We start from the raw sequence: 27464 nt of genomic DNA, 5'->3' as shown, positions 1-27464 counted from the left end.
TAGTAGTACTTTGGCGAAGGAAGGCCTGATGGCTACAGCGGGGCTTGGCATTATGATTTTACTTGATGAAAGAAGGTGCAAACTGAAAAGCACATAGTCTTGTGGGCTAGTTTGTCACCAGAACCACTTCATGATCGTCTAATGAGTGCGACCCAAGCCTCTACTATTGCAACTTTGAAAAAAAAAAAAAAAGGTTCCAGGTAAAAGAGCACAAGATCAATCTTTCGTTTTATTTTATTTTATTGGAGCTAGGGAGAGGAGAAAGGAGGGAAATTGAAGAAAATATAAGAATCCATTCAGTGTTTCATATTTGCAATTTTTTCCCCTCGTACGACAACATACTGAAATTATTGTCAAAGTCTTAAAAAGAGTGTATATATATATATATATATATATATATATATCATCAAATCCATAATTCGTCAAACTCGGAGTCTTATTGACACGTATTATTAATACACGGAAAGGAAGGAAAATTGCATAGAAAGCTCCTCCGTTATTGTAAATATGATTAGTTACATAACAGTGCAAGCATGTGGATTCTCATCACTGAACATTAGAGAAGGATAAGCGTACTCCATGTAGTAGTACCTTTGAGGCCAGTATTCACTTTTCTTGGCGTCTGTCTTCACATCATCTCCTTCCTTCCCTTCCTCGCTTTCTTTCTTCTCATTTTCTTTCACTTCCGTCTTCACGTCATCTTTCTTCTCATCTTCCTTCTTTGCCTCATCCTTCACTATCGAAGCTTGCTTGCGGGTTCGCTTGTACACATCAGTCAGCAGCTTCTCCGGATCAACAACACCTTTTACCACGACCTGATTATTTGCAACGTCTGTTGTGACAGATTCTACACCTACGTGATCATGACCAAAAATCTAACATTTCATTTACTGCTCTGCTCAGTAACGTTTCAGTCATTTCAATGCAAGATCATAAATCTTTGTAGTGGAATACGTCGACATTTCAGATGTTCCGCTTTTGCTTGCGAGGGGAAGTATCATCTTTTAGTGCATATTGTTACAACCGGGATCAAGTCAGATCGTATCACTATTTTAGAACGAACATTTCAGAAGCATTCCAAAATTTGTCTGACTACATTATGTCATTGTCCCCTCTTGCCAAACCAAAAAAAAAAATGCAGTCTTGGATCATGTTCAAAAGCTAAAAACTAGGTGTGAAATCTGTCACACAATCTCGGTACTCATACTAATATTGGTGAAGTGCAACAAGAGAGGACCCGAGGAAGTGGGACAAAAAATTGAGAAGCGGAAGTGGAGCACAAGACGAATTACCTTGGACTTTCCGGATTCGTTTCTGCAAAACCTGAGCACATGCTTCGCAATGCATTTGAACGTTCAACACAACTGTTATAACAGCAGGCGGCTGCCATCCATGCAACAGAAATAAAGTGACTAGGTGTGATTTTTTTTTTTGTTTATCACGTCTGAGTTGGAGAATTTGCTTAATGCAGTAGAGTACGAACTTTGTGAAGATTGCAGACGGTTAGGTGTAATGTCATGCCAACAAACATGTATAAACAGAGAAGTTTACATATAGCAAGCAAGCATACCGAGTAAAAAACAAGAAAGAAAAATGCTATATTTGGATAGCAAATTTTTTAAAAAAAAATTTTCACTCGCATCATAAATATAACTTTCAGTTCACATTCTATATTTTTAATCATCTTTTTTTTCATATATATTACGTCACAAAAAGTGCTACAGTAATTATTTCAAATAATTATTTAAAATAATACTCTATCCAAAACCAACTTTGGGATGGTTTCATCAGAAGCTTTAAAAAAATGCATACCAACTTTGGGGTCGTTTCATCAAAAGCTTGAGGAATATGGAGGTTAGGCAATCGAGTTTTTTTTTTTTTTTTTTTTGGAGGGGGTTTTCCAATTAAAAAGTAAAAGGGGAAGCCCTCCAAATCAATATTAACTTCAGCCTGGCCTACGTAACTAATTGACTCGATCCACGCATATCTATGATGTTTCTTGTCTCTTGCTAATTATGTGCCTGCGAAAATGAGGATCCCCATGAGTCATGACATGAGCCTATTGCCAAGCTTTCAAAACTACCCAAAGGTAATTGAAAAATTCATTCAACCGTTAAAAGCACCAGTTGAAGAATCACGAGAGACCTCTGTTCCAATCAATAATATGTTGCTCTAAGTATTTGTTTTTGTCTGATGAAAGATGGGATTGGAAGAGTCTCATCCATCCGACCGCACCCAGCAGTAGTAATAATAGTACTAACAGATAGAGACAAGGGACAATAAGATGGTGATGAGGACGACTAGCACTCTAGCAGCAGCAGCAGCAGGACTCCGGACAGGAGGAGGTCCCACCGTCCATGACCCATGACTTTCATAGGGAATTGTGCCACCGTGAAGGAGGAGGGGGAGCGGGCCCTTCCGTCGCTGGAAAATTAAAAGTCCGTTGTCGGTCATGTAGCTTTCGCTGTCAGCTGCACGGACGCCGCTCCCCTCCCTCTCCCTCCCGGCGAAGGAAGGGAGTTGCCTACCACACTGCAGCATACCCCTCCTCAGACCTCCCGCCTCCAATAATAGTAGTACTAGAAGCACACACGCATGAATCACTTGTCCTCCACGCTCTGCTCCTACTCCTATCCAATTGTCTTAACCTTTAAAGTTCAAGCTGCTGCTGCTACTACTAGTAGATAGATTCTTTGATTGCTGAGAAGGTTAACTAGCTCTCTGTTAGCAGCATGTTTAATCCCATCCCACCAAAGAGTACCATCAATTGACCGGTTTCATTTAGCTCAACTGTTTTAAAAATTACTTCCACATTGAAATATCAATCCAATCCCGTTTGTTTGCCCAAAATAAATCAAATGAATCCAAAATGAGTTCCTAGATAGACTAGAAGCTATTTCCAACGGACTATCTTATGGAGCTAATGGCATTAGAATAGAGCAGTACTGTTTTTTGGCTTTGGACAGATTGTTCTGAAACAGGAAAGGAAAGCTGACGACATGACATGACATGACATGCATTTAACGGCAAGCAGAGAATTAGAGAGTAAAATTTAAATTTACCTCTTCCGTCTTTTTCTCTTCCACGGGGGCTTTGGGTGCTTCCTCCAGCGGCTTAGGCAAAGGTGAAATAAGCTCCACTTTTCGGCCGCTTTTCCGATGGATCCTCTCGCACACCTTCACCGGGTCCGCGCTCTTGCCTTTCACCACCACCTTACTCCCCTTGCAATCCGCCGTTACGCTCTCCACTCCTGTGTAAAATGTAAACGTATTTCCATTCCCATCCATCATCCCATAAATATTATCCAATGCTTCTCATCACTTCTATTTTTTTTAACTTTAAAAAATAAAAATGTTAACGTTAATTCATAACTAAAATGATTCATGGGCCCTTAAGTTTTTTTTTTTTTTGAGCCCTTAAGATTCATTTAATCAGAAGTCGTCTGTTCATATCAACAATTTCAGCAATAACTCAACCCGTAAGCATCATCGAAAGTATTTGTACTATTATAGTAGTATATCTATATAAAGTGTTTGCCATCCATTAGCACAACTAAATTACATTTAAATTATACCATATTATTAATATATATATATATATATATAATCGCAATTATTCAGTTAGCCAAAGTAATATATATACATGGTATAGAAATTAAGGCCTTGTTTGGATTGTTTGTTTCCGTCAAAAAGTATTATCGTTTTTCGTGATCACATTTCCCTATCACCTTTTTCCCTCACATATATCAAATCGCTACAGTAATTTTTTCATGAAAAATGACGAAAAATGCAATCCAAACACAACCTAAATGTGCAAACTAAATACTCCCTCCGTCCCACTTTGATAGTCTTGTTTCTTTGTTCACACAGTTTAAGAAAAAGTAGTTAACTTTGTTGGAAAAGTAAATTTAGATTGCTATTTTTCTAAAATACCCTCACATTAAATAGAGTACAACTTTATGGGAACTTGAATTGATGGTAAAAAAAGAATCAACTCTCATTAAATGGGATAGGTTTATAGCAACAACAACTTGTATTGAATAAGGGTATTTTAGGAAAATGAAAATACAACTACATTCTTCAATTGGAAAGTGGACTGTAATTTGGGACAGACAAAAAAGGAAAACAGGACTATCAAAGTGGGACGGAGGGAGTAGTATAAATTTGTTCTAGGGTACAAAAGCCAAGGCTGCGGTAATTATTGACGGAGGGCTGCGTTTATGAGTGCAACATGATTAACCACTACGAGAAAGGCACGTAAAGGATGGTTCAAAGACTCTATACTGGGCTCTTTTTTTAAGAATTAAAGTTGATTTGGAAAACGTGCAGGCATGGATTATGGGAACTAACGTTAGTTTTTTTCTTTTTCGAAAAAAAAAAAGCCTCCATCTCCATGTACGCTAGAAGTCCAAGTACAGACAGTAAACAAAACAACTAATTGGAGGCCTTTCCCCTTTCGAAATTCTCCTTTTCTTTTCTTTTTTTTATTTAACCAAGGTTTCAAAAAATTGGAATTTCGAGGTTTCAAGGTTAGGGAGGCAGGAAAAATTGGTTGAGCCTCTGCACACAAGGTTGAGAATAATGCAGATCCTACTAACTTAACTAAACTAGGGTGAAGGGGGAGAAATAGATAATGCAATGAATGGAACCTTGGAATCCTTTCAAAGCTCGAGTAACTTTTCTTGCACAAGCCTCGCAATGCATGTCAACCTTGAGAACAATCTCCTGAACCTCTTCTTCCTTCTTTTCTTCTTTCTTGTCCCCTTCTTCTTCCTTTTTGCTAGTATCTTCTTTGCTTCCCGGTACTTGTTTCTGTTGCTCCTCCTTGTTCGCTTCCTCTTTCTTCTCCTGCAGCATACCATGCATGAGATCAATGAGAAAGCGATAGCAAAACTTATTACAGTAGTTACTGGGAGTTCCTTCCATTCATTCGAGGGAGCAATTAGAATAATCTTGTGCAAGGATATTTGGAAGTAGAAAACTAAAAACTTACTTCGCCCATATCGTCTAACTCTGACAAGCCCCTCTTCCTGGTCCTAGCTAATACTACTAATCAGTAGTATATATGTTTATATAGAATGTATTACTGCAGGGAGGAGGGGTGGGGGGATCGTGGAGATTTTCTTATACAAGAAATGAAATGAGAGCAAGGACCCTTTCTCTCAGTATGGTAGGCATACAGCAAGCTCTGGGCTTTGGGGTGAAGGAAAATGGGAAGAGAGGAACATTTAATTTAAGTAGCGGGAGGTCGCGGTCTGGTGGTACTGCCTACACTGCCCGGTGCCCACTGCTGCTGCTGCTCCAAAATTCCAAATTTCATTAAAGCGAGTTACTTACGGTGCTGTCCTTCAGATGACTCAGCACCTCATAATTTTGGCCCCCTTCTTATGATTCTATCCCCGACTACGAGTACATCATCTGCAAATGTAGTAGTCGCCTTTGACTGATGAAATAGTAGTCTGACACTACCGTAATTTAGGAAAATATATATATATAGTAAATAAAATCTCGCATGCGTGGAAGTTAATGGAAAGGAAATACTACGAATTATTACGGAGATGGATGGGAAAGGATTCCAACTTTGTAAAAGCCCTTGGAGTTATCCTGCAAGCAAAAGCCAAACGAATGGTCGGCCCGGCAAGGGCTATCAGGATCTTTAAAAAAGAAAAGTTGGAATCAAGCGGACCCCCCCCCCCCCTCCAAAACAAAAATTTACTACCAGTTTTCAGGAAACCATTCACTATATATATATATATATATATATATATATATATATGACGCTTCTGGCTTCTGCTCATGTATATGATCTACTGTAACTATTGTGTGTGTATATATATATATAGGAGTATGTTTTTTGATGACTACTGTCACTATTTTAACTGCAGCTGGATAAATACACCGGACCATAGCTTCAACATTGCACGTTATGGGAAAGATTGCAAGCTGCTGTTCAAATGTTTTGACGACATTTTCAAACTTAGCTAGGCGGCGCAAAATGTTAAACAGAAAAACAGACGTACAGGTGCAGGAAGAAACAATTAACGCAGGAAGAAACAGACGTCATTCCAAGAGAAATCGAACACTGGTACACGTCTAAAAGCGAGCAGTAATAATATTTTGCAAGAGGCAAAAAAAAAGGCAGTAAAAAAGAAAATAGAAAAGTTGCGGGAAGAAGGATAAGTTTTGGCCAAGAACCCAATAGACAGAGAGTAAACGACGTCCTGAAGTGGGGTTTTTTTTTTCACTTTTTTTTTTGAAAGCTTTGCATACACTTAACATATACAGTGATGAAGACGGTATACTTGTCTAGGAGCTAGGGATAGAAAGGTTATCCTGAAATTACAGAGAAAGAAGCGGCCACTAGAATTTAAAGGACAGGGCTATAACATTTGACAAAGACGGCAGCCCACCACAAAAGTGGACCAAGTTCCATGGATCTTGTGTTGATAGGTTCCTCAAATGGTTGAATTTAAAGGACGAGGCTGAAACATTTCACAAAGACGGCAGCCCACTGCAAAAGTGGTCCAAGTTCCATGGATCTTGTGTTTCTCAAATGGTTGAATTCTCCGATACTACTACTACTTCTTGAAACTAGTAGTGTTTGCATATACAAACTTGAAAGTACTACTGGTATATGTTTGGATGAAGACAGACAATTCATATTCATGTCCAAAGGCATTTTGCCTGCTGCCTGGCTCATCATGAGACTCGCTGTGTAGTTTCAAGAGTGCGCCCATAGAAATGCTTCGAACAGATCTTGTTTACTTTTTTTTTTTCCTTTTTTTCCGGAAACGTTAACGATGTACTGATCATAAGAAAATTTACAAAAGTTGGGCAAAGGCTCCAGCAAAGCTTTACAACAATGCATAAAAAATGCTTATAAATCCATATTTGTGGTTTTTTTTTTGTAATCTAAAAGAGCACATTCGAAACAATTTAGCTAAATCCTTAATGTCTTCCACACCAATTTGGTGTGATCAATTTAAACGTCCTTGGAGTTTCCTTGCTGGACAGATGAAAGCGAGTTCCTGTCCCTGATGCCGACTCTTTTCCACCACCGCCCGTTCGTTCAGCCACCAACTCCAATTCCCATTTTTGTTAGTACGTTGTTTACAAATCATTTTAGCAGTGAATTATTACCACTCCTACTTTATCTGTCTTCTAGGAATACAAAGAGTAGTAAACTAAAGCAGCAGTGCAGTGGGCGGGGTAGGTGGTGCCGGCTCTCAAATCTCAAATTTTGCCTAGGATTCCTTAACAGTAATTCATCACTTCTATGTTTACACTTGCACCTTGAATGAATGTTGTTGCTTGAGACTTCTAATGTCACAAAATTCATTCAACAAAGTCATCATGTGAGAGTCAGCAAACTACTACTGTATATGTCAAACCCCAAAACAATAACGAAACTGGTGGTAATAAATAGTTAGTGGATTTACCATTGTTAAGATGGAACTCACTAACAAGGTAATAAATAGTTAAGGTAGTAATAAATAGTTGATATTTTTAAAAAATAAAGTTAAATAGAAAATGTATATACACACAAGATAAGATAATAATAATAGTCAATATGTGCATTTACACGGTGGTTTATTAGATGTGATTTAAATGTCGTAATGATTGTCCGACGAGTACTACTCATTTACCCAAAAAAAAAAAAAATTCATAGTTAATTGCAAAGGGCATAGGATAATGAACTGGACAATGATGACTCTTATAGATAACGACATTTTTTGGCCTAGTCTTTTTAATGTATGGGATTGATGGCTCTGCACAGTAGTATCACAATACATGCTAACAAGGCCATGTTACCTAGTGTTGTTTTCTAATCGGTGATAGCAACAGTTCATTAATTAGCAGGGTTCTCACTTCTCACCACTGCTCTATCAATTTTTGCCCCCCAACCCCACCCCCAAAGAGAGAGAGAGAGACAAAAAAAAAAAAAAAGGTTTTATGACAGTGATTATGGTAAATGGTCTTGAAAAGATTTTTTTTGTTTTTTGGTTTTTCTTTTAAACTGAGTAGCTATTTATATACTATATATTTTTATCTTTCCATCCCAACTTAATTAATTAATATAGCATGGAGAACTGTAGAGGGCCCCACGTGAATGGGCTGGTGGTTGGCGCCTCTTCCTCGGTACCGTCAGGTCCTGGGGTCGAACTTCCGCAGCAACATCGGCTTCTCCGTGCATCTAACGTGCTAGGTCTGGTTGGGACGCTGGGCCGGATCAGAGTGGGATTAGTCGGGGCGCCTTTACGGACTTGACCCGGACACCCAATCCGTCGAAAAAAAAAAAATGGAGAACTGTAGAGGTACCACTCCCTACTCACCAAAAAACCCAGCTTTATGTGAGCAGCTATCATTACTGGTCGTTTTGATTGTCAAGTTTGGAACGTGTCTACATGAAAACTGTAGGTGCTACAAAAGAGTCTTTCCTCCGCCATCCTCATTTGCTACTCACCTTTGGGAAGAGATTCGAAGCTTCATCCGTGAATATTTCGTCAAAGCTGAATGGTGAAGATGATGAACTCGGACAGCCCTGCTGTGTTGCGATGAAGCTTTTGAGGAGGGCTGCGTTGCGATGAAGCTTGTGGGGTTTTTTTTTTGTGCCTTGTTTAATCTGTAATTTTGATTTTTGGGTTTTTTATTTTAATTGATGTTGGTTATAGAGATTAAGTCACCCAAGCTAGATTAATCGGTTAACTAAATAAACATGGTTCGAGTTGGGTTGTTTCATGATTGGGTTAATAAAAGGACACTTGGCAAGTTTAGGAGGGGTGGGATAGGGTGTGAGACAGGGTTGTGGTACAGAGGATCCGTTGCGCCAAAAAACCCAGCTTTATGTGAGCGCAACGGATCCTCTGTACCACAACCCTGTCTCACACCCTATCCTACCCCTCCAAAACTTGCCAAGTGTCCTTTTATTAACCCAATCCTGAAACAACCCAATTCGAACCATGTTTATTTAATTAATCGATTAATCGGGTTGAGAAACCGAATCTCTATAACCATGAACTATTAAATTAAAAACCCAAAAAACAAAATTAGAGATTAAACTTCCGGAAAAAAAAAACCACAAAATTCGGGCCTCATCACGATTCTGGTTTCCCATCAGATTGGTCTCCTTCTCAAAAGCTTCATCGGAAAACAAAATTAGAGATTAAACTTCCGGGAAAAAAAATCACAAAATTCGGGCAACGGAAACAAAGTTCAACTCAACGCAGCAGGCCACGATTCTGGTTTCCCATCAGATTGGTCTCCTTCTCAAAAGCCTCATCGCAATGCAGCAGGGCTGTGCGAATTGTGTAAAACGAGAATTCGGAGGACTTAATAGCTAGGGTTTATCCGGAATGGAATAAGATTTTTCAGCGTCCCGTGGCTTCCATTTCTCAGTCTCGATCCTCCCTCGCCATTCTCCTACTGGTATTTAATTATTAGTAACATTGTCGTTTTAAATTTTCAAACTTCTCTTTTTTCATGATTTCTGTGCTGCTTAATTTTCCAACAGTTTGCTTTGGAGCCAAGTTTATCATTTTTTCTGACCTTAAATTATTGACTGTGAGTAATTCAGAGGCACAAAAGATCCTTTAGCTTAGCTCAAAATGAGGCAACACGGTTTCCGTCTTTTTATGTGTTTGAATGGCATTTATATGTTTTGATTTCACGTATGCATCCTTTTGGCTTCATAGGCCCTGCACTGCTTTTGGCTGCTAAGTTATCTTTTGTTTCTCATCTTTGTTTTTTCTTTATCATCCACTGTTCCATATTATTAGTTGATAGGAAGTCAAATAGTCATGTAAATCAAATCGATGCTAATGTTTACTGCAGTGAGTTTGCAGGCCTTGGTGTTGCTGAAGCAACACTTGCGTTTTTCATCCTTTTTCTTTTTTTTTCTTTTGATGTGATCCAATTGTATTTTCTCAGTTAGAATTCTAAGTGCTGTTTTACAAACTAAACAGGGGAAAAATATTATTTACACCAGTTGTTTTCTTTGTTGGCTTTAATATAGTGCTGCTCACCTTGTACCCCCTTAAGCTGTTGAGATGTTTTGCATCTTATGCATTTTCTTGGGTCCTATATACCGCACACACAAAAACATCTCCAAAAATCATAACAAATGAAAGGTGTTATAGATCTTTAGATACTACTACTATAGAAAGTTCTCTACAATAATATGATAGTAAGTCTTATATTAGCCCAGGGGTGTGAAAAAAAAAATATAAAGCTTGTATATGCCCATCAGGTACTTCTTCATTATTCTTTTTCCTAGTTTGAGGGATAGAGCTGTGTGGGCAGTGACTAGCATGCAAATTTCTTTCTGCTTTTCATTTCCTGCTTTTGTTCATCTATGAGTGACTTATGCGAACAGAACATTACAGGAATAGCAACATTAAAATAATATGAGTCAAACAATAGTTGTAAACAAGAATAAGTGCAAACCGTATAGTTTTCTCTGTACATTAAGTTGGAACAAAAAGGTAACAAACACTTAAAAGTGCATTAAAGAGGACCTTCAATAGTAAAATTCCTGAGTAATGAATCTCCCTGGCCATAGAATGCATGCATGAATAGACTATGAAGGTAGACCAGTAGCATGAGATCATAAACGACAGATTAAATAGTTGTTAATCATCTAGAAAGGTTATATACACAGTAAATGGACAAAAGTATTCCACTTTGGGTTGGAAAAATCTGTCAAGCACAAATTAGACTATAATCTGAAATGCTTTTTCGTAGTCTGAACCGAAGACATGAATTATTTATTTATAGCTGGTAATTGATTTAATGACAAAGGAGAAAATATCTATCCAGGCTTTTAACTATTGTAAAAACAATGAAGAATTTGGTTAATAAGAAGAATATTAAATATAGAATCACCAAAAGGGGTAACAAATTATGTATTTGTATCCAGTAATTTGATGCCAATAGCAAAAAAATATGTATACAGACTTATAGGGTATGCATAATTAAGTAAGTGGGATGGGCTACATCGACATCCCTACATACTAAATTCACACCCTATACTATTATTAGACAATTATGTCCTTAACTTTTATACACTAAATCATCACTCTATAGTATTTAGTTATGTCCTTAACAATTCTTCGTGTAATGCATCTTGCAGTGACTAGCATGCAAATTTCTTTCTGCTTTTAATTTCCTGTGGTCCATGATACAGGTCATTTGTTGGGTTTTGGGGGAATATGGAGAATGATTTGCCAACTCATGAAGTCCAATCATGTCGTAAATTGGACTTTGAAGATGTTGACTTGCAGGAGATAAATGATAATGCCTTACCTCTTTGTATTACTGATGGCAATCAAGGAAATCAAATTTTTCTTCCTTTGGCTATACCGGATGACTTGGTCCCGAAACTTGACATGGAATTCGATACTGAAGTAGCAGCCAAAAATTTTTACCAAAAATATGCTAAAGCATCTGGTTTTGGAACTCGATTGAGTAAGGGACATAAAGACAAAAATAGTGATTTGATGTTGGACAGGATTTTTTGCTGCTCCCGTGAAGGAAAAAAGCCAAAAGACAAACGCAATATGATTGTTAAGTGTCCTCGTCCAGAAACAAGATGTGATTGCAATGCAAGGATGAAAATTAGCTGTAGACAAGGTGAAAAATACCGTGTTGTGCAATTTGTTGCTGAACATAATCATGAGCTATCAACTCCAAGCAAAACTCATTTATTCAGATCTCATAGACATGTGACAATGGCACACGAAGCTGAAATAGATATGGCCCGAAGTTGTGGAATTACACCAAAACAATCGATTGAACTGATGTCGAAACAAGTTGGTGGACGAGAAAATCTTGGGTTCATTCGAGATGATTTAAAAAATTACTTACGATCCAAAAGATCCATACCAATGATGCAATGTGACACAGGAGGAATCTTAGAGTACTTACAAGGCATGCAATTAGAAGATCCAAATTTTTTTTACGCCATTCAAGTAGATGAAGATGACTTGATAACTAACATATTTTGGGCTGATGCAAAGATGAGAACGGATTTTGCTCATTTTGGTGATGTGGTTTGTTTTGATACAACTTATAGAAAGCACAAAGATGGGAGGCCAATTGCATTATTCGTTGGTGTAAATCATCATAAACAAACTACTGTTTTTGGGGCTGCTTTATTATATGACGAGACAATTCTGACATTTGAATGGCTGTTTGACACATTTGCTAAGGCTATGATGGGAAAAATACCAAGAACTATTCTTACAGACCAGGACGGAAGAATGGCAACAGCTTTGGCTTCTCAATGGCCAACAACGTACCACCGCTTATGTATATGGCATATCTATCAAAATGCAGCAACGCATCTAGCTGATGTCTTTAAAGATTTTCAAAATTTTGCGGCAGATTTTAGTCAATGCATATATGACTATGAAAATGAGGATGATTTTTTTGAGGGATGGAGTGAAATGCTAAAAACGTATGGTCTGGAAGACAACAAGTGGTTGAAGAAAATGTTTGATATAAAAGAGAAATGGGCTTTAGTGTATGGGAGAGAAACCTTCTGTGCTGATATGACCACAACCCAACGAAGTGAGTCCATGAACAGTGTGATAAAGAAGTATGTAAGTTATAAACATGGCTTACTTGAATTTTTTGAACACTTCCAAAGGCTGTTAGATGATCGTCGCTATAATGAATCCGTAGCAGATTTTAAAGGCAATCAAAGTACACCGGCAATGACATTTCCTTGTAGGATTTTACAGCATGCAGCAAGTGTATATACACATGAAGTGTATGAAAAATTTAAGGAGGAGCTATGCAAAGGGATTGATTGTAAATGGGAAGTTGATGGTGAATTAGGAAATCAAATGAGTTACAGAGTTACACCACATGGTAAGACTTCCCACCATCTTGTAACTTATGATTCATCCACGAATTCAATTTGTTGTAGTTGTAAGAAATTTGAATTTGCTGGATTTTTGTGTTCACATGCACTAAAAATATTGATGACTCTGAATATTGTAACAATTCCGGATGCATATATATTGAAGAGATGGACAAAAGCAGCTAAAACAGGAAATGTGCATGTTTCCAGTGAAAGTAGCCCGGAAATGGAGTTAAAGGCAAAATTAAGTTTTCGTTACAAAGAGTTATCCTATCTATATATGCAGCTGATGACAAAAGCTTCTGAATGTGATGAAGCTTATGAAATTGCTAAAGATGGATTTTGGAAAATGTCAGAACAAATGGATGCATGTTGTCAAGGAAAAAAGAAAATGAAAGAAGTGCGTATTGAAGAACATTGTAGTGTGTATCAAGATGTTGACACTAATCCATCTGAAATTGCCTATAATAAAATAAAAGGCATCAAAGTGAAAGAAAAAGTCACCTACAAGTCGAGCAAGAGACCAAGAAGTGCACTAGAAATGGCTACTAAGAAACGCAAGTACAAGGTGAAGGAGAAGTTTTCATCGAAAAGATTACAGGTTTGACAATTTATTTAATATATGTGAACAATGCTATTTGATTGTTTGACTATTACTTTTTTTTGGGTTCCTTGGTTGTATGATGAATGATGAGTATAGAAATAGTATTAGCATCCTTATTTATAATTTGGATAAAAATGATTGTAGGAATTTGGACATAATGTTGTTAATTCAAGTATGGATTCTGCTACAATTCAAGGTTTTGCTCGAGAATTACCGCCACAGCAGGTATAGTTATTCGTCATTTTTGTCTTGTATAGCATAGTACATATGTAATTTATTTTAAATTTTATTTGAATAATTTATTCTTTAGATGACTAAAGTACATTAACGACATGTTTTTTCAATGAAATTTTTAATTTGTGGTCGTCTCTTTTTAATTATATTAGGAATTTGGAATTTCAATAGAAGACATCTACAATAGGCGAAATCCCACAAACATGACACAATTTATAATGAAGGGTGGTCTTCTATTTCTTATTTTTTGGGCAGTCGTTGGACCCTAACTTTACCCAAGGCTATGATTTGATGTCTTCAAGTTCAATAGCACACCAGCAGCGTCAATGAGTTTTGTCCAAGTAAGACAAAACCTTGATTAATTACTTAATTTTATATATATTAGTTTGATAAGTTACACTTATAATTCAATACATTTGCTAACTTAGCATTTGTTTTTTATAGGCACAAGAACGGAAATAATGATGATAGTGATCAACAAGCTGCTAAAGATGAATGATCAGTGCAAAAAACTTGGATGGTGTGAAGTTATACATTTATACACCTCGGAATCTATCCACTCTTTTCTTTCTGTTCCCTTGTAGAAGAGGGATCATAGATTTTTATACACATCATTCCATTTTTTGTTTTCCTCTTTCTGAGGTTTGAGCATATTGAAATTGATGATTATGCTGCCAAAATTCAAATAATGCTAAAAGTCGTAGAGAAAATGAACTAGAATAAAAAAATTGCCATAACGTTATGAACTGCACGGTTGATTGCAAACCTTTCAGTACTTAACATCATTTTCAAGAAGTAATAACCAAAGAAGTAAAAAAACCAACCAACAAAAACATTTGTACAAATATGAACAGTTCTAAACAATCTTGACAAATTCACCGTTTATCCCTCAATTCACCAAGTATTTATGCTCCGAATCTGGGCTTGCCAGCAGGTCAAAGGGTTTGCCCAGGGCATCTTTCAATATTGAAATCTGACCTACTTTGAGCAGTATGTCTTCATCAAGTCCCTCTATCTTTTACAAGTACTCTACTACAGCTTCTACCATTTCTGTGCAATGTCAGCTGTCTAATCAGGTTATTACCCCACAAGTAGTTGCAGCCCCATTAGCTCAGGTGACAGACAATCGCTATATTCTTGACTTCAGAAACAATTCTTACCACAGAAACGGATTAATGTAAAATACCTAATACTGGTAAGGCAAGCGAGCAAAAAAGGCCAGTTCCTTTTTCTTTTCCTAGCATACAAAAATGATCAGACATTTATAGAACATTGCCAACCGTAAAGATGGATTACATCAAAAGTATGTCAGCCATGAGCACAAGTAATATGCCAATTGAGCTGCATAACTTCCATCAGAACAAAGGCTTGCTAATTGAGTAGTGAGACTTCAAGTCATAAGAATACTGACAAGTGGTTAATCATATGCTTGAAACAGAATGTTGAAGTGTATGAAACTAAATAATTCTAACAATGTAGCGCCAATAAGCAGAAAGATGCCAGTTAAGTTGCAAAACAGTATGTAAAACAAAAACCTTTTCATTGGGTTGCAAAAATTCCATGCAAGATACTTCAGAGTGATAACAAATTGGTAAATACACAATGGATTTTCACAAATTAACAGATTAAGCATAAGCACCAAGATAATAACCAGCTTTAGTGTTAAAAACTTAATAAAAGCTCGAACTCCTCAGTGAGTTATATGTTTTATCCAACGAAACTAGTTAATTTATTTTCATTTATTTTGATTTGACTGCTACGCGACTAGTATATGCTTAACCTTATGCAATTTAATGCGCACATTCCAAGGTAATCCAGTCAAATTAAATTGCCATAAATGCAAGCATGCCAAACAGTAAGGTTGCAGGATTTCCTGAAGTTTGAGGTCTACTCTGATTAATTTGACTAGATCACCTTGGAATATGCATCACAAATTACATGAGTGCCGACGGATTTAGCACTAAAGCTGATTCTCAAGCATCTCTTGGAATATGCACCATAAATTAAACCGCAAGTAAAAGATCAAATTTAAACCTCAAATCGCTTCCCTCATTCTCAATTCTAGACACAATCTGCTTAACCATTTGGAATAACCAAGATGCATTGCAGACTTAAATGAGTCAACAGTTATGAAATCCATGATCCTTTGTAATTACAAACTGCAACATAAGAAAAGAAATATGCACGAGATAAATAAGATAATTTGTGAATAAATAGGCTTAGCAAAAGGATTATTCAACTCTATGCATATTCATTCATTGGGACTTTGAGCCACGCATTTTTCTTTTTGATAAGACCACAATCAATACCTTCCATGGAAAGTACAAAAACAGAATAGAGAATGTGGAGAGTTGTTAACAAAATTTGTCACTCATGTAGATTACATTGCAATGTGCACCATAAATTTTGTACTCATCTTCCTCTTAGGCATTTGATCGAACAGGTGGTGTGCTTCGTCCAGGTGATACCGAATTTTCAGACAATTTAACGCATGAAACATTCGGAGTGGAAGCTGCAAATTAGAAGAACAATTCCCTCAATCAGCAAAAGATAAACGCAAACTTGTTACCCTCCCAAAATCATCTACACCTAAGTTCCAAAACACTAAAACAGAGACACCTATCTGTTACAGAATATAACCAATTTCTTACTTCCTCCCTGTAATTGAGGATATAGCAAAACTAATTCAATTGGTGTGTATCAACAGACCAATTTGAAGTTGAAAACTAGATCAAGTGCCTAAGCTTAGCAAATCACATCAAATTGGCCTGCGAAGAGCTTCGAAGGTTTCCCACCAAGGTTTTTAAGAAATAAGTTGTTTCTCACCTTTGGGAAGAGTTTCGAAGCTTCATCCGTGAATATTTCGTCAAAGCTGAATGGTGAAGATGATGAACTCGGACAGCCCTGCTGCGTTGCGATGAGGCTTTTGAGAAGGAGACCAATCTGATGGGAAACCAGAATCGTGGCCTGCTGCGTTGAGTTGAACTTTGTTTCCGTTGCCCGAATTTTGTGATTTTTTTTCCCGGAAGTTTAATCTCTAATTTTGTTTTCCGATGAAGCTTTTGAGAAGGAGACCAATCTGATGGGAAACCAGAATCGTGGTGAGGCCCGAATTTTGTGGTTTTTTTTTTCCGGAAGTTTAATCTCTAATTTTGTTTGTTGGGTTTTTAATTTAATAGTTCATGGTTATAGAGATTCGGTTTCTCAACCCGATTAATCGATTAATTAAATAAACATGGTTCGAATTGGGTTGTTTCAGGATTGGGTTAATAAAAGGACACTTGGCAAGTTTTGGAGGGGTGGGATAGGGTGTGAGACAGGGTTGTGGTACAGAGGATCCGTTGCGTTATGTGAGCAGCTATCATTACTGGTCGTTTTGATTGTCAAGTTTGGAACGTGTCTACATGAAAACTGTCGGTGTCATAAAAGAGTCTTTCCTCCGCCATCCTCATTTGCTTTTGGCTTTCTTTCGTACTTTGTACGATTTCTTCTCTTTTTTTTTTCTCCTCTCTCTCTATTGGCTGACTGTAGATGTAATTTTGCGAGCATATCAGGACATGCAACAAAAACCTTTGGAGCTAGCTAACTCATACATATTCTGTACTTAAAATAAAAATCAATATTTTATACACTGAAAAATATCACTGCATGCATGCTGCCCAGTTGCCATCTTTCGACATAAAGTCCTCGCACTTTTTTCATCCTAATTGGCTCCTACCATTAATTCTTCAACCATTTATTAGCATCAGTTTAGTAGTATATTGCTTGCTTGCCAGCCTACATCCCTTCGCCACTCCCCTGCTCTTCCTCTCCCACAGGAACCACACCCACAACACCCTCATCCCCCAACCAAAAAGAATAAAACTTCCCATTTCCAACATTTATCATTTGGGCTGTGGATTCTTGATCAGATCCACCCATCGCCACTGACTGACTCCTTCCTTCATCAACCATGGCTGAGAAGGTGAGCCAATTCTCTTGCTAGCTTTCGCAACCATCCCTCAAATGTTCGTGATATATTAATATTATTGTTTTGCATCTTTTTTTTTTCCCCCTCTTTTAGTAGTGTTTGCTTGCTCAATCTGAAAATTATAATTGCAAGTCTATGACAGCACATACAACGCGAGATATGCTTGCTTCTCTTTATATCAAGATCTCCACCCACATCTCCCAGCGTAAACCATATAATTGTGCATTTCTTGATTGTTATATATATACATATATGGATCGAGTTTGACTATTTTGCTCCGATAATATATACGCAACCATACAGGTGACTACAATGAGACTCAAGGTTGATCTTCAATGCCCCTGCTGCTACAAGAAGGTCAAGAAAATCCTCTGCAAATTTCCCCGTGAGTCTCTTATAATTACCAATTCTATCTCTTTATGTTTTCAGTACCAGTAGTATTACTAGTAGTAGTTCTTCTTTAGAGCAAGCGCAGTTGGATGGAGGACATCCACCGTTCCACCGACTATATACATGATGGCTAGGCATGTGCGCCACTCCATGATTATTATTAGCCGAGTTGAACAACAAAAGTTGGGTAGTGTGGCTTATAAAACTACTAGTGATCAGTTAGTGGCTTTAATTTGTATGGACAAGAATTTGAGTTTTTTTTTTTTTGGGTGATGCTCAATTTTTTTGGACAACAGAAATCAGAGACCAGATGTATGATGAGAAGCAAAATCTGGTGACCATCACCGTCGTGTGCTGTAGCCCCGAGAAAATTCGCGACAAATTGTGTTGCAAGGGTGGCAAAGTCATTAAGAGCATTGAGATCGTGGAGCCACCAAAGCCCAAGCCGCCGGAGAAGCCCAAAGAGCCGGAGCCCGATGAGCCCATACAGCCAGGGAGACCCCCAGTTAGAGTCGTTGAAAAGTCGAAGACACCTGTTTGGTATCTTGATTGTTGTCGGGGAATACTCTGAAGTATCTTTTGCAGGAGACTTTGAAGTCTGGTATCAGAGCCAGATTCTAAGGAGAAAACTAGTTACAATGTCATCCTTAACAGCATCCTTATCTTCTTCTGATCTCATTTTACATAAATCTAATTCTAATAAGTTAGATTATCTATATGAAATATCTATTGAACCAGAAGTAGTAAATCCAACCTCTTTACGCCTTATTAATCCTTATTCTACATATGGAAAACAAGCTTTTTCACTATTAAGGGCCATCAAATCCTTAATCAAGCATCATCCAAAAGGAGTACGAGAATATATCCAGGCCTCCAAGGTTGATCAACATCATATCCTTGCTACAAAAAAGGAACAATTTATCACTCTCTTTATCCCACCGGACTTTCTTTCTCAATGGAAGCAACAAGGATTTACTCGTATTTATTTTGGTGCCATACGTTTTTCCTTATCTTTTCATGAAAGAAAAGGTTTATGCATGGTTGCTAGAATAGCTCTATTGGATACAAGATTCAAAAAATATCAACATGCATGCATTGCGATAGTCGAAACAACTCTAGACGCAGGAACAGTTTTTATAACCTTGTTTCCAAATTTTAATACGTCTTTGTTTGATCCTCATCTGTTTGATGCTCTTAAGGTACATGTTCAAATAATAGGAGCATATCAAGTTTCAGATGCCATAGTTGCCACTCTCCACTATCAGATGGTATATAGCGTACAAAACCATGCTCTAGGTCTGACAATTTCTGGTGGAGAGGAAGCTCTTCTCATCCGAGTACATGAAAAGAATTTAGCTTCTTGCACTCATGTTCCAAAACCGATTTCAAAATCTGAATTGATCCAATTGTTACCAGATAATTAGATTACAGATTATGAAACTCTTCACACTCATGCTAATGAATCCATTGAATCGTCAATTTCAAAAATTTCTCAAATATCTGAGGGACGAGTTTCTATTAGTTTTGATCATTCTCATCTTAAGCTAGATCGAAATAAGTCTTACCCATCTATTATGCTTGCACAGGTTTCCATAGAAATGCCAATCGAACAAGGAAAGGCGCTGGGCGCATATGATTATGACTGTGAGAAATGTAATTTCCAAGACATCATTGATCATTTTGACCAAGAAGGTGACCCTGTTTATTATTTCCCATACCTCATTTCTAGACACATATTTTGATATATGTAACAAATGTGATGATTGCTGGAACAACTCTTTTGACGATGATTATTCATCTTCAAAAAAAGGGAAGAAAAAGAAAGAGTTAATATTTCCTATACCGTCAGTGTAGACGGCTCATCATATTGCGCCACCTTGTTAATGAAAATTGGCAACCTGTTATAACTTGTAACCATTACATATTACCAAACATAAAATATTTTAATGATAAATATCTTGTTTAACTAACCTGTAACCATTACCTATTACCTCTTTCTTGTCTTTCTATTGTATTCTGGATTTGCAACCAAGTTCCTCAGTAATCAACTCAAAATTGGGATGACAGGTTAGACTTCTTTAATCTCCCTCTCTCTTTTATATGTATGATGTCTTTTATAAACCCACTTTAAGTTAATTTTTACAAAGTGTAAACCCTAATTCAATATTTGTTCAAGAATGGATTTTGTAGTATAAAAGAAAGATGAAATAAATATGTCAAAAAATTGTCGCCATGACTATCATATTGCTGAATGATTGAATTTTGGAATTAGAAGTTCATAGGTTATGTTGATTTTTGAACTTGTTTTTAAAGTAACTAAATTATAGTGTAGGTCGATTCCAGCCATGTTAGCGGAAATTCTTATTAAATTTGTTTTGAATATTTTAAGAGAGGTAGTTTTTTTGTTGTGTTTATTGAATTTAGTGAAACTTGTGTCTCTAGTTTAGTATTGTGGTTGCATCTTTCCGAAAAACAATCGGTACTGAATGTCCTATGGAACGTAAACTTGGTACTAAATGTCCTATGGAACAAGATCAATTTGACCATGACGCTGCACATAGATCTATACCTGAATATTCTACTAATGAACAAATTGAACCTGGAAAAGAGGTAAACTTATATGTTGGAATGGAATTTGAATCATTGGGTGATGCCTTTAAGTGTTACTCTAACTATGCACACAATAAAGGTTTTAGTGTGCGAAGAAATCGTATCACGAAATCAATGAGTGATAAATCGATAACTAGACAAGAATTTGTTTGTTCTAAAGAAGGATTTCGCTCCAAAAGAGATTCTAAAGCTGATATGCCACGGGATAAAACAAGACAAGGATGCAAGGCATTGGTGTTTGTATCCCAAAAGGAAGAGGGCAAGTGGATTATTGCTAAACTTGTTTTAGAACATAATCCTGAACTTGCCTCTCTTTATAGCAAAAAAATTTTTATTCAAAAAGAAAAAAAAGTGAGGCGCAAAAGAATTTGACTGATATGCTAGACCAATCTAGTGTTCGGCCAAACAAGATTGTCTCAATTTTAGCTACTCAAGTTGGGGGAATTGGAAACTTGAATTTCACTAATCATGATGTTTGTAACTATTTGAGTACAAAAAGACAAAAGGAACTAGAAAAAGGAGATGCACAGTTAATGTTGCAATATTTTCAAAAGCGCCATTCTGAGAATCCTGGCTTCTTTTATGCAATTCAAGTAGATACCGAGGGGGTTGCCTTGCTAATTGTTTTTGGCCTGATACTATGTCAAGGTTATCATATAAACTGTGACGACCCCACCTCCCCTTAAGGCATATCTCGGGGTTTAGCGGATCGCCTACCCAACTCTCGTCAGGACTCACTCTCACTTACATCAAATAAAATAGTTTACAACCTCAAAAGTCAATGAAATAACTGTTCCCAAGTTTGGAACGTACATTTACATTCATTTCTATTTCAAACATTCTTACAATCCCAAATATAACAAAAGATATGAGTTACAAATACATTCAACCCTAATCGAGCACTAGCGCGAGTACAATTGCAAAATTCAAAAACTAGACTACACTAGCCTGTACCAGTCTTACGCCCTCGCTCGTACCCCCTGTAAGGAAAATAAAAACTAATAGAATGAGTTAAAACTCAGTGAGATTCCAAAACATCAGATAGACCCAAATAGCGAGTTGACCATGATTTAAAAACATATGTATCAAAATAGTGAACTTATGAAGTCAAGAAAAAGAAGCAATAACACTTCGTAAAGTCAATCACTGGATATTTAACAAGTCAAGTAAAAGGATATAGCCGCTATTGCAAAATAGTCCCGCCATAACTTGATCAAGTAATAGTTGACATTCCGTCAACTTTCAAGTAAAGTAACCAGTCCAGTAGTGCCCCACTTAACGCCAATTTTCGTCCACCGTTTAACCCCCTTATCAGGTCCGAAGGTCAAGATAAACACGTGTGGTAATACTCGAGTATATCGATTAGTCAAAAAGATAACACTCCACTCGACAAAATAAGAGATCCAGGGTTCGTTACCTAATCGACCAAACTTGAGTCGAGCGAACCCTTGCCGGCTCGATTCAAGTAACTAGCCACTGGGTTTCTGGAATTTCAGATAGTGCTTATGTCATACACAAGTATATCAAGTCAATTGGATTCAATGCATAGTAACAAGTCACTTTTAGGACAAGTGCGATAAAATACATCCTGACCGGTCCAAACAAGTCAACTATTGTCAAATAACATTGGTAAAACATTTAAAATCAAGTATCAAGTACAATTATGCACTTGGAAGCACTCACCAAAGATTTAGTGCTTGTCAAAATCACGTTCAGATACAACTCCTTGGTTGGAGTCCAAATTTGCAATAAAATATCATTTAAAAGCGTAAAATTCATTAGAGTTCGAAACATAAGAATTTCACTTCAAGAAAATCAAATAAATAAAACTTGCTTAAGTAGTAGTCATATGGTTTATCAAACTTGAGAAAACTCATGCTCGCTCTTTTAGTTTCGATAGAGAAATGATTTATACTTTTGAGATTACACTTGGTATAAAACTCGAGAAAATCATATTTTTAATGGTCGTTACCTTTACTTTTTCAAGGGTATAAGTTTCGACAAAAATTTCAACTTATGTACCTTTTACTAACGAAAACTCAAATACTATAAACAATCGAAGTTCGTTTCAACCCTGAGTCGTCGCTCAAGTCTCAAGTTCTCTCGTTTAACCCCTGAGTGAAAATTTGGGCAGCATGTCCTTTGTATTTTGCTATTTTCCAGACACTTATGGCTTCATTTTTTTTCCTCAACTCAAACCAAATTCAACACATAAGCAAGCTTAACAAAATAACTCTTCAACTAGGCTCAATATTATCCAAATACAAATCAATTCTAGCAATGAAACCATCAAGATCAAAGCTGGAAACCAATTTTAAAGAAGAAATTATAAGTAGCAGATATGTCATCCTTCGGTGTTTTAATCATAACTGCAGTTAGGTATATCGAATCAAGGTAAATTTTATGGCGTTTTGAAACTAAAACATAGATCTACATTTTCTATGAAACATTAACACCTAATTCTCGCATTTTCAGGGTCAAAATGGGACGGTCAGAAGCACATGAAAACAAGTCAGGAATATTAGAGTTTTTTTTTGTGAAGTCAGGAATGCTCTGGTTAAATCCTAAGCTAAAATGATCCAATTGATTTGAAATTTTGTGGGTAGAAAGTTAACTCAAAACCCTATAACTTTCATGTTTTGTCCAAAAGCTAATTCAATCTAAAATATGGAGAAATTTGCAGCCCAACCTGATACCAAAAACAGGGCAGAATTGAAATTCCCTACCACATGCTGGAAATTCAAATTTTAACATTACAAAGTCACACTCAAACCCATAATCACTTCATAAGTTCCATTTCCAAGTTCAATAACATCATTTACTAGTTAAACAACACTAATCAAAACTGAAAAAGGCAAACCCTAGCTGAAAATTCTACTACACCATCAAAAACTAGAAAATTAACCATAACAAGTCAAGATTAAAAGCTTCTATACCAAAATTAGCAAGATTAAGCAAGAGAAAAGGAAGTTTAAGCCTTATACCTTCCAATAACTTCTTGCAAGTGAGAAACAAACCACTACCTTTTAAAAATTTCACCATACCAAGCCTTCCAATCACCAAGAAGTAAGTTTAATCGGTTTGATTTTGTTGATTTCACTCAAACAAGGGTTGATTCAAGATTGGAGTTGCAAACTTTCTTCTCTCTTTTCCTTCATCTCACTCTCGGCCAACAAAAAAAATGAAGGAGAAAAGAAACCAATTTGAAGATAAGAAGGAAGGAAATTTGCTTAGTCAAAGTTGGTTTGATTTTCGCTAAGTGTCGCTTCATGGTTTAATCTCAAAATTTTTTCTTTCCCTCTTTTTATTTAGTCCAAAATTTCGACTGCCTTGAGAGATATTTTGGGGCTAATTTTGCTGAAATAAAAGTAAGGAGATTAAGGTAATAAAGTAGTGTTCAAATGGTGTATTCAATTGGTAGCAAATGGTGCACGTCGATTCAAGTCTATTTTCCTTAACTCTCGCGTACTTGTGTTTTAACTTATGATTCGCTCACTTATTAGTAGCACTTCTAATCACACCCTTTCTCTTATCTAAAACTCACTCTTAACCATCAAATTTATAATACACACCTCACCAATTAATCGCACTACCAAAATACACAAAAATCCTATTTTACCCTAACAATAAAATTAAGGGTAAAACTCTTAATTCTATTATTTATTACAACTATTGAGAAAGTAAATGAGTAATAAAGATATTATAAAATAATTTATTCAAAATAAAAGGAGATTTTAAGAAAATATGCGGGATTTTGCAAGTCGTCACATAAATACTTTGGTGACGTGGTTACATTTGACCCTACATACCTGACAAATAAATATAAGATGCCTTTTTGTGAGGCCCCAGTCCGTTCGTAAGTTGATATTAGGGTTATTCATTATTTTGTACGGTTAAATTAAGGTTTTAGGGCTAAGGAGAAACCATAATCTCGGTTAAGATTGAAAACCCTAACTTTGCTTATGATAAAATCCTAGTTTATGTATTATTTGTAAGCTCGAACTATAGTTTATATGCGATATTCTAGTGTGTGTTTTGGCACAAGTAAAAATAGGATTCGTTTTAGTTTACAAAGGTTTAGCAAGTTTGAAATGGTTAGCAAACCTTAGATTAGTAAACCTTTAGTGTTATAATTTATTAAAAAGCTTAAGTTGGGTTTAAAAACCCTAATTTTGCCAATGTTATAAAAGTTATTGGTTGATTGTTTTATTATGGAGAAAGAATGTTTAAGTATAGGTGATTAAAATAAGAAAGTGATTAGTGAAGTAATTGAGTGTGATTACATGTTTTAGACTAGATTAAGTTATCAATTATGGAGTTAATTGAAAGAGTTCAAAATGTTTGAGGGCAAGAGTAGAACAAAAGCTAAGTTGAAGTGCAAGGGTTAAAAAGCAAATAAAGCACTTTTATGTGATTGGTTAGCTTAATAAGTATCTTCCTACACTTTGACTAGCTTATTTATATCATAGACTTGCAAGTTATCATAAGAAAACAAAACAAATTAAGAAGGAATAGAGAGAGAGGGAGTGCCGACATTGGAGAGAAAGAAAAGAGAGGAACTTGCTTCAAAATTCTGCAATTTATAGCTTCTATCTTGCCTTTGGATCTTATGGGAACAACTTAAGAGCTTGATTGTCAAAGATTGATCATCTACCTAACTCACTTGAAGGTATGCTATCTTCTTTAAAAGATAAAGTTTGGGGTTTTGCTCTCTAAGCTATGGAAATAATGTGGTATGTTATGATTATGGATTTATATGGTAGATTTGATGTTTATATTGAAGTTTCATGGTTAATTTTAGTGTTGTTTTGCTGTTGGAAATTCAATCAAGAAGAGAAAAATTAGGGTTTCTTGCTTTAATGCTTTCCTTAGTTGCTTTGATTGAGAAATTGATTTGTAGTGGTTGTGTTTGATAATTTGCCTCATTGGATTGGTTGGTTTCTAGCAAAAATCTGATTTGGATTAAGAAACCCTAGACTCCATTAGGTTAGTTTAGTTTAGTTTGTAGCTATTGAGTTAGGGTTTATGTAGTTGGATGTTAGAACAAGTTCTATGGTGCAAATAAAATTAGATTAAGGATTATGGTTAGTATTTGGTGATTTTGGGCTGACTTGTGAAGGAATTTCGGACTACTCCTAGACTGATATAAGTATGGTTGTTGGGTATCAAATTGGTTAGAAAAACTTGCATAAGAATCATAAGAACGGACCGTACGGTTGTGGCGCGCAGAACCGGCAAATCTGGGAAATTAGGGCAGTTCAGGATCTGAACATTGGCTTTGTTTTTCCTGATGTTGCGTATGGATTCAGAAGTTCCTGAAAACATAAAAGTTGTAGCCTTGTAAGTCCTGAATATGCCTGTAAAATTTCAGGTCAATCGGATTAGCGTATCCTGAGTTATAGATGAAATGCTCAAGCATATTTTGAACATCAGATTTTGTGCGTTTTTAGTTTAGCTTCTGCCCGTGACTTTTTCAGTTTTGATACCATACGATTTGCATGTTGACTCCTTCATAAGAAATGTAGATATTGGTTTTAGCTTCGAAACGGTATAAAGTGCGTCAAAATCCGAGTTCCGTAGCTCCTGTTATGACCAAAACAAGATCGATCGTCAGAACTGCCTTGAATCTGGACAGTTCTGACGGGTACTTTGACACTCAAATTTCGTTCTGTTCTGAGTGGATTCAGGTCTTGGACAAAACATCAAAGTTTTAGCCTTATGTCTAAGCTTTCTAATACCTTTGGAATTTCCTGATTTGGATTTGTGAGTTGGGAGTTATAGTCCAGCAAACATACCCTGTCCGTTACTTTAGAGTGCGAATTCCTGGAACGGTTTTCTGCACTTTCGACCCATCTCTGTTCAGATCCGGAGTTAGGTGTCTTTATTAAAGTTATAGATTTTTCTCTTAGTTTCACAACGGTGCCTCATGTACCTTGATCCGACACTCATAGCTTTGATTAGGCTCAAAACAGTTTTGACAGCAAAATGGCTAGGCCGCCATTCCCGTTTCCGTGTGCCGTTTCCGCACTCGTATGTGCCGATTTTGCCGTTTTGCTTGTTTTAGGCATATTAGTAGCCGTTTATGATATTATGTGATGCAATCGTCTATTTCAGACGGTGGTGAGTTAGGTGGAGCCGGTGGGACCTACTAGCTATTCCTCGCGGCACAAATTTCAAACTTTTGCTCTTTTGTTCGTTGAGTAAGTATTCATGCCGCTCTTACGTGTTAGTTGCTTATGTGTTTCGATATATATGAAAAGGGTACCTAAGCGAGGGTGTACTTTATCGCACTCGACCTAAACCCTAATTTGCGCACATATTTGTACATGACATATGTATATGAATCATTTTGGAACTAAACCTCTTGAGCTTGTGGCTCGGGTGACTTTTGAATAAATTTTGTGAAGTTTGTGAGTTTGGGGCCCGATCTCATGACCTAGATGGACTATTCGAGCCAGTTAGGGCTTGGTCGAAGCCAATCCAACCTGGTTGAGGTCACCAAGTTTGTGAATCCAGTTCACCGATTATGTGGACCAAGTTTGTGACCCGAGCTTGCGAACCAAGCTCAATTTCGTTCGCTCGAGCAAGTTTGTGAGGTGTCTGGCCAGAGAGGGTGATAAGGTGTACGGTGGGAGTACAAGTGAAGTTCTACGGACCATTAATTATGGTCGACGGAGTGTCGGCAGGAGATCATACATGGCACATGAATTGGTTTTGGAGCCACATGTATCTTTATTATGTGATATTACTTTTCTGCTTTTGCTTTACTCTTACTGTGTAACTGTTGTTACGTGA

General features: G+C 36.8%; 2 protein-coding genes across 2 annotated transcripts; one reads left to right on the top strand and one right to left on the bottom strand.

Moving 5' to 3' along the window:
- Positions 1-418: 418 nt before the first annotated feature.
- LOC113708968 (heavy metal-associated isoprenylated plant protein 7-like) lies at positions 419-5435 on the bottom strand. Its single transcript, XM_027231716.2, has 5 exons — positions 4993-5435; positions 4649-4847; positions 3063-3250; positions 1293-1383; positions 419-853 (listed from the first exon to the last, which is right to left on the bottom strand). Exons 1-5 carry the CDS (start codon positions 4999-5001, stop codon positions 516-518), a joined length of 825 nt encoding a protein of 274 aa, XP_027087517.1. The 5' UTR covers positions 5002-5435; the 3' UTR covers positions 419-515.
- A 5771-nt stretch (positions 5436-11206) lies between these two features.
- Positions 11207-16222, top strand: LOC113708994 (protein FAR1-RELATED SEQUENCE 5-like). The gene is made up of 4 exons (XM_027231748.2): positions 11207-13462; positions 13610-13690; positions 14764-14814; positions 16127-16222. Exons 1-4 carry the CDS (start codon positions 11207-11209, stop codon positions 16220-16222), a joined length of 2484 nt encoding a protein of 827 aa, XP_027087549.2.
- The last annotated feature ends 11242 nt before the right edge of the window (positions 16223-27464 follow it).

This window comes from Coffea arabica, chromosome 9c (assembly GCF_036785885.1).
Source record: "Coffea arabica cultivar ET-39 chromosome 9c, Coffea Arabica ET-39 HiFi, whole genome shotgun sequence".
Lineage (NCBI taxonomy): Eukaryota > Viridiplantae > Streptophyta > Magnoliopsida > Gentianales > Rubiaceae > Coffea > Coffea arabica.
This window is presented reverse-complemented; position numbering and strand designations above follow the sequence as displayed.